Source organism: Diadema setosum, chromosome 16 (genome assembly GCF_964275005.1).
Source record: "Diadema setosum chromosome 16, eeDiaSeto1, whole genome shotgun sequence".
NCBI lineage: Eukaryota > Metazoa > Echinodermata > Echinoidea > Diadematoida > Diadematidae > Diadema > Diadema setosum.
This window is the reverse complement of record NC_092700.1, coordinates 7,051,318-7,065,093: the sequence shown is the minus strand read 5'-3', so window position 1 is coordinate 7,065,093 and position 13,776 is coordinate 7,051,318. Positions and strand designations below refer to the sequence as shown.

The following is a 13,776-nucleotide window of genomic DNA, read 5'->3' as shown; positions in this document are numbered from 1 at the left end:
ACCGTGGAAGTACCGTGGTAGTACCGTGGATGTACCGTGGATGTACCGTGGTACTACCGTGGTAGTACCGTGGAAGTACCGCGGTAGTACCGTGGATGTACCGTGGTACTACCGTGGTACTACCATGGATGTACCGTGGTAGTACCGTGGTACTACCGTGGAAGTGCTACCATGAAAGAATGGTACTCATGGCATGGAAGTACCATGGTAATGAATGGTACTACCGTGGTACAACCATGGTAATACTATGGTATTACCATGGTATTTTTTACCATGGTAAATCCATGGTAAATGTACTGCCTTCATCTGTCAATTTACCATCCTATGGTAATACTATGGTATTACCATTGTAAAAGTACTATGGTAAAACCATGGTACTTTTTTATAAGGGAAGGGGTATCTTGATCTCTTGAATGAAGTTAAAAGCCCAATCCTCATCTCCACCAATACTATACAATCCCTCCAAGGTGCACAATCACTACGAAACTTGATGCAGACTTTTGAAATGATAAACATTCATGCACATGGTTACAGGGCAGTCAACCTCTGCAGACAAACAAACAAACCAACAAAAATACTGATATACAGGAAAAAAAAAAAGATATTATTAATGCAAACATCATTTGGGTATTTCAATGGGGAAATTGCTCACCACAGCACACTAAACTGAATTTCAGAAAAGAGTGAAAACATTTCTCTTAAAAAAAGAAAGATGTCTTTATTCTGTTTTCAGAATGAATATAGTGATTACCATAAAGACATAACTGGTAGCTCTGTATTAACTTAGCAAGGCTATTATAACAAAACATAGAATTAATTGTGAAAATGTACTCATGAGAAATAGATAAAACATAAAGCTTGGGACAACTGAAAACTCTCCAATATATCATGTTATTTATCACAACAGTGCAATAATACAGAGGAAACAAAGAGAATTTCAAACATATTTTTTTTTTCAAACATCAAAAGTGCATAATTATTCTCCTGACCTGTTACTGAGATGTGTCAATGTCATTTTGGAAATGTCATTTTCTAAGCCTTCTGGGAAGAGCTAGCTATAGTGGCTTTGAATATTCAAGAAAAATGAATTTTTGTGAAATTCCCTTGACTGCTGAATCACTCTCACCTGGATCCAGGTTGGTGATTACCACAGGTTTACTCTTCTGGATCCTCAAACCGTATGTGCCATCTTGTCTGTAGAGTGTCACAGTGCGCTCTCGACCTTAGAGGTAAGCAAAACATCATCATTATCATTGCCATCATCACCATCATCATCATCATCATCACCATCGCCATTATCATCAGGGCAATTCCACGGTATGTAGGACACAGATGCCGAAAATTCAAAATGATATTTGTGTCAAACACCATACATTTTCAGACAACACTTGAGTTGAAGTTTTAAGAATCATTATGTTTTTCAATAAAAGCGGCCATTTTGATTTTCAAAATGGCTGCCAAAATATGCCTATAACTCAATGGTAAGAAAGAGTGTATTGTCACATAATTTACCCTCTGTATATCCACTTTACTAGTACTCTAAACAACAATCTTTTATATGTATGCAGGTACCAGACGAGTCTTTTACCACATGATAGAAAGAAAAAGCTGGTTGCTTTAAAGAATTTTATGAAAACTTTTAATTAGTTTGACAATGATGGATGTAACGTCAGTTACCAAAAACAAGGAATTTTTAACTTTATTCATCAAAGAAAGTGAGCTGTATGATGTAACTTAGGATTTCTAATGTATGCCCATATGCCTTCCTTTCAATCCCAGAAAATAAGGATACTTGGCATACTGGAGAGTCAAATGAACACATCAAAATGTGTAACGTCAGTTACCGAAACGTCATATACCAGTATGTAACGTCAGTTACCATGTCAGTAATTATAACTTAGGCAAATGTTTTTACTTTAGGCCATTTCAATACATCTGGGAACTTTGATAGGGAATGATGTCATCACCATGGTACACTGTATGTCCATGGATACATTTTTTTGTTGTTCATTTTATCTTATTTATTTATTTATCTTTTTTTGGGGGGGGGGTTGAGCTTTTGATTTTCTGTTCAACACAAGTTTAAGGTTAAATCATCTGGAAGTTTAGGTTTACCACATGCAATATATAATGCACTCAAATTACTATACAGTACATTCACAGTCCTACGGGATGATAAAGCTACCAAATTTGTAGGCCTAATCAATGATGTGGTTGCATGGTAACCACCTTTTTCTATTAAAAAGCTTGTGTACAGCTGTATACCGACAGTTTTATAATCTTAACTAATGACTACTTTTGCTAGCATTTTTCTTTTTTTCTGGAAGCTTGGTGAAGTTTCTACCTAACGCCAGGGATTGTTGTTAGACAGTTTGTTCATGTTACTTGTTAACGCCCTCTATTGACGGCACCACCCGAGTGTCTCGGGCCTGGTTCAATAAATCCTTTCACACCCTACTCGAGGTCGTCTGGAGTTTCGTTATTCGACTGGCGTGGTGGCAGCGTCGGGATCAACGCAACGACCCATTTTAGAACGCGTAACTAACCAGGAATCAACGGAACCTCGCTCAAGCCTTGAGGTCAGACGTTCAGCATGTCATTTGTTGTGATAACGTCGGGTAGGTGTCCCAACCTTGTGACTGGATAGTCCCACGTATAATACACATGCGCACATGTGCCGACACACAGGCGCAGCCCCTCCACCGTGATGGTGGTGGACCAGGCCCGGGTCCACCGGCGCACCGGCGCACCGAGCTTCGCGTACCGACGAAGTGGCACGCAAGCGTCGCACACCAACCTTGTGTTTTATGTGACCTTTATGTGAACTGTGTGAGTGACGTCCCTACCCGTTCCCGTGTTTGTTGGTCGGCAGCCAGATGCACAACCTCCACCAGCCTCCAGTTGTAGCTTGCCTGCAGTCCAAGCATTCTGGGCGAGATGTGTACTTTGATGCTGTGGCCGTGTGCATCACATGCACGCGGACATGTATGCGAGCAGCTCCCCGACTCCGGCCTCGCAGCACTGTTCTGGCTCGTTGCGGTTGCTGTCCCCTCACCGTTCCTGTACCGTCTCCACCTATTCTGTCCTGTCTTCATATCCCTCTGTGCACGTTCATCACCTGAGTGTCCTTCATTCTACTCGTGAGCTGAGATTTTGTTCATCATCCGGTTGAGCAGTCCTGGGATGTTCATCTTCTCCAGCCTCGGATATGTCAGCCATCAGTATGTTCTGCAGTTTCCCCGCTCCACCACACAAAGCGATGTGTGGATTGCCACGGATCTCGCTGTCATCTGTACCTGACGTCTTGTCTACATCCTCATCGTGTTCTTGTCGCGTTCTTCTCGTTTCTATGTCTTCATCAGTTGCTGTGGCATCGCTTGTCTTAATAATTCATTCGTGATGAGCATTTGGAAATCAAGCTCCAGACTATGATGGAATCACCAAGGAGCCGCTGTAATTTCTCCAATCTGTGATACACACATTTTTTTTTTCCGGAAATCAGATGGACATTATGTTGATGTTAATTCTTTGTGAACTATTGATTTAATGTGTATCTTGAGCTCTGCCACAGTATGTCCTTCACATATTCCTTGCTTGTCGTTGTCTTGTCTTCTTGTTGTCTTTGTTATTTGTTGTGACAGGGGAAGAGGAAGAATGAAATGTGATGATTAATGGTTATATGAATGATTGTGTTTTTTAATTATAACCTAATGTTAGGTTTTTAAGTATGAAGTTAGATATTGTTAGTTGAGTAATATTGTTTGTTTGTAATTTGGGAACTAGCTGGTAAAAAGGTGAAGAGAAGTGTGATAATTGAGATGTGTTACAGTTTGTATCATTGTACATGTATAATGGTATGTTATATGCACACACTGAAGTATTAATGATGTAAGAAGGTGCTGAATGGAACTGAATTAAAAATGAAGTTTAAATGATTTTATTAATGATGTAAGTAAGTATTAAATTGTTGTAGGAAAATGAGGTTAGTTTTGATGGTGATTTTAATAGTCATGATTGTATGTAGAAGGAAATACGGGAATGAGAAGTAAAGAGAAGTTGTGTTATGATTGTATTTGATAGTACATGTACGTTTGTATTTGTATTGTAATGATTGTAACATTAATGAATGTGTAAGGAAAGAAGTAGGAAAGGAGAATTGAAAGGAAGTTAAAATGATTGTAATGATGATAATAGTATATGGAAAGAATTGGGGAAGGAGATGTGAAAGGTTGTGTAATGATTGAAATTAATATATATATATAATGATAGTATAAGGAAAGGAGTAGGGAAGGAGAAATATAAGAGGTTGTGATTTTAATGTTAGTTTTGATTTTAAAGTTAGTAATGAAAGAAGTAGGAAAGGAGAAATGAAAGAAAGTTATAATGATTGTAATAGTAATAATGGTATACGGAGAGAATTGGGGAAGGAGAAGTGAAAGGTTGTGTAATGATTGATTATAAATTTTTAGTATGATGTAATGATAGTATAAAGAAAGAAGTAGGGAAGGAGAAATATAAGAGGTTGTGATTGTAATGTTAATCTTGATTGTTGTGATAGAGTATTTGAATGATAAATGGTGTTTAGTTATTTATGTTGATATGTTGATGATTGTATGCCTTTCACAATGTGTACTAAGGGTAGCATTATGTGCAAGGTAATAGTACACATGTACGAGTTACACTGTTCGAGTGAAGTGTAATTATTTGTTTTTGTTCCCATTTCCACTCTTTATTCAGGATCGAAGATTTTTTTATGGATAATGATAACTTTATCTTAAGAACAAGATGTTGTTTTAGTATGAATAGTTGAATACACTATTCAGCTTTCAGCTTTGTGTACTAAGACAAGTGTAATATTTTGTGGAATGTGTTTATTTATCTTATGGCTAAGTACTGCTTGTATTAGAAGTTGCAGGTACATGTGTTTGGTATACCCATCTGAGCCACCGGCATGGGGTTGCCTGTTTTCATGAGGAATATTTTGGGGTCAATAATTTTTGTTGGTGCTATTATGCCAAATTATTCTCTCACTTGCCATATATTTTGGTGTTGTTTTATATGGTGGTTTAGTGATATCTGTTATCGAAATTACAGAAGATTGTGCCAATTCGGTCATTATAAAACAAATGATTTCATGATCAGGTTTTGCAGCTAACCTGACACTTCATTTATAGTTTCAGTTGTTTTTTTTATGGTGATACCCACCCTCGCACTGAACGTGGCTCTGAGCTGTTCTGATGGACCCCCTTGTGGTTATGAGAACTTCTCGTTGACCAATTTATTTTGTGATACTGTTTATTGATAGTCAAATTCATAGGTAACTTGTCAGTACTTATGTTATTGGACTACATGTAGTCCCCAGAGTCATAGTCATTTAATGATTATGTTTAAGTAGCAATGAGTTTGAAGCCTGTGTTTTATTGTATAGATGGTCACGTGAGTACTACATGAATAACCTGGCCATATGGATATATACGGATCATGTTTATTTTGGCCCGTGTATGTGATCAAGTCTATATTATTTTGGATAGTGATTTCTTGAAATTTAGATGGTTCTGTTCAGGTCCATTGATCTACCACTGTTTTTGTTAGATGGTTGTGATACAGTGTAGTTGTACGCTGTTGTTCCATTGGTTACCAGTATATTTGATCCCCATGCAAGTTCCTGCCTATTTTGTAGGCATGTTCATATTTTTTCAGGGTACTGTGAAAATAACAAATCTTTCATTGTTTACGTGGTACTCTCTCCTAGAGCGTTAGTTTGATTACCTTTTCATTATGTGACTGCAGTTTTTATATTAGATTAGTTTGCCTTGTTAGGACGTGCCGCATACGCGGGCCCTGTTATTTAGGATAGTAGAGTACACGTTGTAGTTATCCCTATTCAGTTTTTAATTTGGCGAGGAAGGGGATATAGAAGATGTGCTCAGGATGATTTGAGTGTATGATTATATAAATATTATACATGGTGTGAAGTTTACACATTGTGTTGGTTAACCATCACATATGGTAATGATTTTAATGGTCAGAATGATTGTAAAGCCAATGCTGGTTTTATTTTTGTGATACAATGTATATATGTTTTAATCTATATACCCTTATTATATCTTGATCTTAATAAGAAATCGATGAGTGTATATTGATATAATTGTCTGCAGGAACAATGTTATGTTGAAGAGTTTTCTTTTGTTGAGTGCAATTTTAGACCCATGCACTGCCTTTTGTATAATGAAGGTAATCAGTGTTGCGGTTTAACGATCAGCAGGATATGAATGTATCCAATTTAGGCATGGTAAGTTAAATGGTTATAGTCCACTCCTTATGGGTAGTTTATAAGCCCAATGGTGTGTGTTCGTTTGTGTTATCAGTATTTCTTGTTTTATATTGATCGATTTAACAAGAAGGAAAGAAAGAAGAAGAAAGAAAGAAGAAAAAAGGCAGTCACGCCAGGGATTGTTGTTAGACAGTTTGTTCATGTTACTTGTTAACGCCCTCTATTGACGGCACCACCCGAGTGTCTCGGGCCTGGTTCAATAAATCCTTTCACACCCTACTCGAGGTCGTCTGGAGTTTCGTTATTCGACTGGCGTAAAGGCAAATGCAGGAACAGATATATTTCTTCGCTTGCACTTAGATGTGTGGTTTAGTTAATATGGAACATCTTGAAATGGTACATAAGCAGGCCTGACATAAGGCATGTACTGTCATTACTGTTTGAAACTAACACTGATGTTGCTCAACGTTTAACACTGATGTTGCTCAAAGTGAGAGGTGATTCTAGGGAAAAATAAAAAACTTTTCATATTTGTTGATTACTTTATTTCATTCATGCAGGGACATTTTTGTAATACATGGTAATTATGAACAGGAAGATTCATTTATAGTGATCTTAAAATTCTTTCGTTGCAAAGTTCTATTTCTTGGTATCTGGGATGTATTTGCAAGCCTTGATATACCAGTGAAAAGGAAAAGAAAAACAATTACATTCCTTCAAGCAAGGAATAAACAAATAATCCCTTTTGACCAAAATAGCATGATTCTTCTTCACAGAAAAAATATTAAAAGTGTAACACTATTCATTTAAATCATTATTGATAATGGAGACCATTTTTTTTTTTATTTGTGGCCCTAACAATGCCTTGAGGGAGATGGAGTAAAATAAAGAAAAGAAGAAAGAATATATCACAGTAGATTTCATACATATATAGGCCCTATGAATATTTTTATTTGTATGTGTTTTTTCCCCATGACCTGAAAGATTTTTTTTTTCACACACAAAAATATCTGTGTTTTGTGTAGTACTGCAGGGCATTATGGGTGGGGTACTGTAGATAGAAACTTTCCTGTTCATTAAAAAAACAAAACAACAACAACAACAACAAAACCTTAGTTATGTAAATATTCATACTTGGAACCGCTGAATCTAAATGGCTCTGTGTAATCATAACTGTTGAATAAGCATTCAATCTTAAGACAAATGTCAAGAAATATCCTCTGGTGCATTTACATTATTTTTGCTCAACTGTGCTATGGCATGGGGGGGGGGGGAGCTTGCCCCCTAAGGACCCCATCCCATTTGTGTCTTTAAATTTTGTTTTAATTTGTTGCTAAGTAAATGCCTGGGATTGTTACTGGTATACTGCAGCAGTATAACCTGTTAAATAAATTAGTTCTTTGTAAACCCCATAGCAAATGTATGTGTAACGTCAGTTACGTAACGTCAGTTACTGACATGTTTCCCTTTAAGTTTTCTATTATACACAAATAAAATGGACTAATGTTTCATTTCATTTGGGTATTTGTAATTGATGAACCAATGTATAATTCCATATCAAACAAATCACTCTGAAAGGTCAGAATTATAAAATATCACAAAACTATTCCTTATCATGATTTTCCATGTGTAAACCCTATGGTAAATGTAAGCGTAACGTCAGTTACGTAACGTCAGTTACCGTCATGCCTTCACTGAAATTGGCATGGTGCTAAAAGGAAATATCTAAAGTGCACATTATTTTGCACAACTGTTCCTAAGAACCTAGGTATATTGCCATATAAAACACATGGAGTTTAGAAGTCAGGGACATGAGATATTTCCATTTAAATCTACACCATAATTTCCCATGTCCTTTTTCCGTAACGTCAGTTACCGACACATTTTCACTTGCTATGTGATAAGGAATGCAGTTTGAGAGAAAAACTTTCCACCTATTTCTTCATTCTCATGAACTCATTCATCAATGCTAATTACAAGCCCCGGGTGCTTTCATTCACAAAACTACAACATAAACAATTTCATGAAAATCCTTACGCGTAACGTCAGTTACCGTGGAATTGCCCATCATCATCATATCATCATCATTATCATCAACATCATTATCATCAACATCATCCCCATCACTAGCAACATCATCACCATCATCATCACTATCATCATCTTCATCATCATCATACACAATGGATTGTCAAAATGTTCACATTAAACCCATTTAGGACGAGTCCCAAGGATACTTGGGCAAGCGTCTATGGGAAATGCGTGTTGTAGCAAAATCAATCTGTCCTCAACGGGTTAACAGTCAAGGAGACTACCAACAGCAATCAGAGAGATAACCATACTTGTGTGTCAGACGCATTTACATGGAAAACAAGGATTCCCAATTTAGGGAGACTTTCATAGTCTCTTGTTCAGATATGAAGAGATATCTAATTAGTCATCGTTTCTCCTGTAAAATCAGGAATCTGACTTTGCAGTTCCAGTAAATATCCCAAACAGCTTGATTTAAGACCAACTTCTCTTGCTACTTTAGCTGAAACATACCAGGTCCTTTTTTAATACTTTTCTTTCTTGCATGTCACATTTAGCACAGTCTTCACTTCAGTACTCGTCAAATACCACAGCTTGGATGAAGAACTTTTAGGGCATGGCTACTATTCTGGATGATTTTTGGGAGAGGGAATGAGATAAATCAGTGGGGAATTCAAAGCCATGTAAACTCATCGGATGAGCTCCAAAGGACTCACTTATTTTGGAGAGCCTGACAAATTCCTCTGAGCCTGTTCTTCTCTGGATGCGGTGTGGGCGCGACCCAAAGCTGGCGCGGAACTCCAACTCCGATGCGGTGGTGGAGTTCGACGATCCCGAGATCTCGCTGATCGTGTCCTTGGCCTCGGCTGCTTCTGCATCTGTTTGCGCCGAAAAACAAGAGACGGGTCACCGAATGTTTCCTGTTAACTCTTTACGTGCCACGTTCGCATGCCCGGCTCAGTCGACGGCATGCAACTTCGCATATTCTGCTCAAACGCACAAAGCCATCCAAATGGATCGATAAATCGCCAAATGCTACTGTACGATGATAGCGTTTCTCGTGATTCCATTCCTGCCACAGGTAGCTTGATTTCATGTGATGATTGGCGATCAAGCCATGTCCCCTACTGGATTTGCAAGTAAATTCTAAGTTTCTGGCATTGTATTGTGTGCAAAAGAAATGCCTCTTCGATAATGTAGCTATACTGGTCAGTTGAAAGGAACACGATCATAAATTTGTGATCGCAAATCAAAGCAAAGCTTGGCATTTCTTTACAACTTTGCTCATTACATGTCTTGGGTAACAAAAATTATTTAACTTTATACAGAGAGTTGAAAAGCAGACTGTTTCTTCAAAACATGACTATGTTGGTGTCTCAGAATAATGTGGCACACATGGGGTTTACATCATGGCATAATTATAGTTAAGGAGCAATGACTGGTGTTATGAGGGACCAATATCACAGTTCTGCATCTCAGCAGGGTTGCCAACAATCACTCATCACATTAGGAATGGTTCAGGGAGCAACCGCAAAGATACTGGCAAGTCACATGCATTTAATTGAGCAAAGTGACGTCGTAAATCACGGAGCTGTTTATATTCTCTTGTCAGGTTGCGTTGCAGTATAATACAACTTTTAATGGACCCTAAAGCAGACTTCCTTATTCTGTTATTGGTCAAATCTGTGATGTAATCATTGTAAATCAGATCCTTATTGGATTGAGCAAAAGTCATTAATATTCATAAGCACTGGAGGTAATTGTCAAATTTTTCTCAAATTATCAAAGAATGTTTGCAAAATTTCTTCCAATCTCTGAATCTTCATCTATGTTTGGGAAACTTCCCCCTGTATACAAAGAAGTGAACTCACCATTTTCAGGAACTGGCTGAGCTGCATATGACAGCTCCTCGGCGGATTCGCGGTACTTCCAGTCCTTCTTCTTGTAGCTGTCATCATAGATATCTATCCGGTCATACAGATTGGTGTCATCCAATTCCTCATCCTCCTCATCATCATCATCATCATCCTCATCTTCTGCATCTCCCACATCAATGTTTTTCTCACTTTGACCGCCTGCACCGGCTGAGGATTCAGCCAGGGGTTCTGCAGCAGGACCGTAAATTACTGACGATGCTGTGCTGGAAGTCGAGGAATCACCTTCAATGTGAGTGAATTCAGGCACAAGAGGTTCCGGCATGCTTCTCACACCGACCTTGACCGCGGCCATCTCATTCCACGGACTCTCTGTCGGATGCTCAGGAGTCTGCTCACCATGATCTGCATCATCAGGGCGGGGCTCCAATTCAGCATTACTGATGGAGATGGATGGATTGTCACTGGTCATCAAGGAATCTGAATACACTGGAGATGCTGATTTGGTCTCGGCCTCTGCCTCAATGGCTGGATGACTTGCCTCTGGCACATTGCCTGCAACTGGCTCGATTGTAGCAAAGTGGTGGAAGGTCTGATTGACCTGAGTACTGGATGCTTCGTTCAACTCTATGGCAGCTGCTGAGGAACTGGCGACTGAATCCTGATCAGCAAAGGCAGTCTGTGTTGCACTTGATGGCAAGCCACCAATGAACATTTCTTCCTCACCATCCGTATCCACCCTGGTCACAATTGCTCCTACGCTTCCGGCCATCACAGGTTGCTCCTCACGGAAAACTTCATCCCCAACCACACTAGCTCTATCACCGGGGAGAACACTGGTTGGCAGAGAGATCTCACTGGTTGAAGTACTTCTTGATGACAAACTTTTTCTTGGTGAAGGAATTGGAGCAGTGTCGTTGGAGGAATCTTTACTGTCATCTGTGACATTGATGTTTGTGAGGGATAACCTTGGAGCAGGACGTGGGTGGGGACGGGGGTGAGGACCCTCCCTTTCTTCTGGGAGTGGGCTGGTGGACACATCTGATACGGATGATCGTCCAACTTCAAGCTCTTCAGCTGTGGCTGAGGGGCGCATTCTTGGTGGCTTGCATGGCCTTTCCTCATCAAAGATTTCCTCCTTAACTTCATCACGAATATCATCTACTTCTGGTTCTGATTTCTTCCCTTTTTTCAGCTTCTGCTTCACATCTTTGCTCTTGATGTCATCTTGTGAGGTTCCACCTTTCCTGGATGTCTCATACTGCTCATGGAACTCACCAGCAGAGTACTTTAGTGCACTCTTCTTCTTCTTCCTCGACAAAGAAAATATCCGCTTTCCCATCTCGTCAAATTCTTCCTCTTCTCCTGAATCTTCTTGCTTGTCTACTGCTTCTCTGACTTCCCTCTCTTCTGCCTCTTGTGTCCCTGATGAATTTTCCTCAGACTTGTTAGTATCCTCTCTTATTGGTTCTGCACTGTCATCGATGCTGAGCCTGTCACTAACAATGCCGTTGATTTGAAATGGTGTATCACTGCCACTCACTAGGCAGACAGAGTTATCTCTCTCAGCGATTGGAGGTTCACCGCTCTTCGGGGACACTTGCCCTTCTCCAGCATGAGTCAATGATTCTGTGAGATGTTCGGCTGTATCAGATTGCACGCCACATATGACCTGATCATGAGAGGACTCAAGAGTTTCAGAGTCTCTCAGCTGCTCATCATCACCTGACACCGAATCTTTCTCTACAGACCTGAGAAGCACACCCTTGCTGGCATTGTCAAGATTTAAACTGTGCCTTGGTGGAGGAGTCGGAGGTTGAGGAGGAGTGCTGTCCTGCGTCTCTTCCTCGTTGCTCAGCGAAGCCTTGGATTGCACTGATTCCCTCTCCTGAATCGACACTCCACAAACTTCATCTCCTCCTTCCTGGCTCTCTGGGTACTCTACTTCTTCCTCCCTGTCCTCTTCCTCCTCCTCCTCCGGTATCTCGGGGTTGATGTCAAATGTGCCGCACTCGTCTTCACTGTCTGACCCTCGCCTGCTGCTGCCCACGCTACGGATGGAGTGCGAAGATCTCTGACTCTTGAATGAACTGGCAGACTTACTATGACCTTTATGATAGATATAGAGGAACAATGGGAAAGATAGTATCAGTACCACCATATATTGTATCTCAGTACCACTTTTAAGATTGTTACAACATTGACTGTGTCTCACGCTGGGCAATAGAGCAAAGTATATTTTTGAGGTATAAATCTCAGGAAAGTGTCTACTATTGGGCTGTGGATGGAAACAGGGAAAGCTAATATTTGTTCCAAAACTAGAAGTTCAATACCTTAACGAACTCCTGCATGAATTCTAAAGACTACAAAGTTTCAAAAATTGGAAACTTTTCATTTTCAATGAAGCATGTTACTGTGACATTTAAAATGGATCTACAGAGTATTGTTTTTGTACGCTATTGTACATCTCCTTCCTGCTGGACTGTGGTAGGCTTCTAAGTTAAGTGGGAATACTTTGACATTGTTGCAAGGCCTGATTCTGGAGAACACAATAAAACTAAAAATGTCACTATGGCAACTGGTATGCCTCCATCACATTGCATGGTTCTCCCAATAGGTCTACAGTACCTCTTGACAATGTGAGGCGACAGTTTCACATACAAATTGGCAAAAATTGAAATGACATGTTTGTAAAAAATGTGTTGAGTGTTTACTTTCCTTTGAACTAGGTTTCATATGGATGGATGGCAAAAATTGTTGAAAAGAGCAATCATTTAGGAGTTTGAGCATTTTCACTTGACCTTTCACCCATGCCCTATAACCCCATTGCCACAATTCTTCAAATAATCTCTTACTGGTAACACTGATCTTTATGACAATACTTTGTGCAATTTTCAAAATATGGGAATGGTTGCATTTTAAAAATTTTGCTTGACCTTTGACCACATGGCCCAAATCTTTCCCTAGAGAATCTTTATCTGGTAAGACTTGTCTATGCTAAGTTTCAAGAAAATAACTTCAGGTATAACATAGATATTGGGAAAATAATGAAAATTTAAGAATTTGACTTCAAAATGACATTTGATCTTTAATCTTGAGCATGTGCACCAAAAAGTTGACAGACATATCTTTGTCCACTCATACATACATATTGTGTCAACTTTTATTAGGATATCTCAAACAATCTTAAAGTAACACTGTCCACAAAATTAATCATGGATGGAAAGATGGACAGACGGATAGACAAAAAGGCAGAAAGATGGGCAGATGAAAGACAGAAGCACGTAAATGCGGACATCCTGAAAACATAAATCTCTGGGGACACTTCCTGGCAGAGGCACATGAAGACCAGTGGTAGTAATCTGCTCTAACCAATTTCACTGTCTTTTTAATTACAATCAGATTTAATTTTCCGATATTACAAATTCTTTCAAATACAATAGATACAACAAAGTAATGCTATACAATTAATACATAAGATTTTATTTCCAATATCAAAAATTCTTTCAAATACAACAAAGTAATGCTATAAATAGAATATATGAGCATACATTCAAAAGCAGAAGAGAAGGATGAGTAAGATATGCATAACCAGTA

The 13,776-nt window shown here is 39.1% G+C and overlaps 1 protein-coding gene across 1 annotated transcript in view; it reads right to left on the bottom strand.

Annotated features, from left to right (window-relative positions):
• Nucleotides 1-13,776, bottom strand: part of LOC140240029 (uncharacterized) — a 55,063-nt gene that overhangs the window by 10,555 nt on the left and 30,732 nt on the right. The window contains exons 4-6 of the mRNA XM_072319840.1: nucleotides 10,177-12,288; nucleotides 9,022-9,183; nucleotides 1,127-1,222 (exon numbers count right to left, since the gene is read on the bottom strand). Of these exons, the coding sequence (XP_072175941.1) occupies nucleotides 1,127-1,222; nucleotides 9,022-9,183; nucleotides 10,177-12,288 (2,370 nt within the window). The remainder of the gene's footprint in view (nucleotides 1-1,126; nucleotides 1,223-9,021; nucleotides 9,184-10,176; nucleotides 12,289-13,776) is intronic.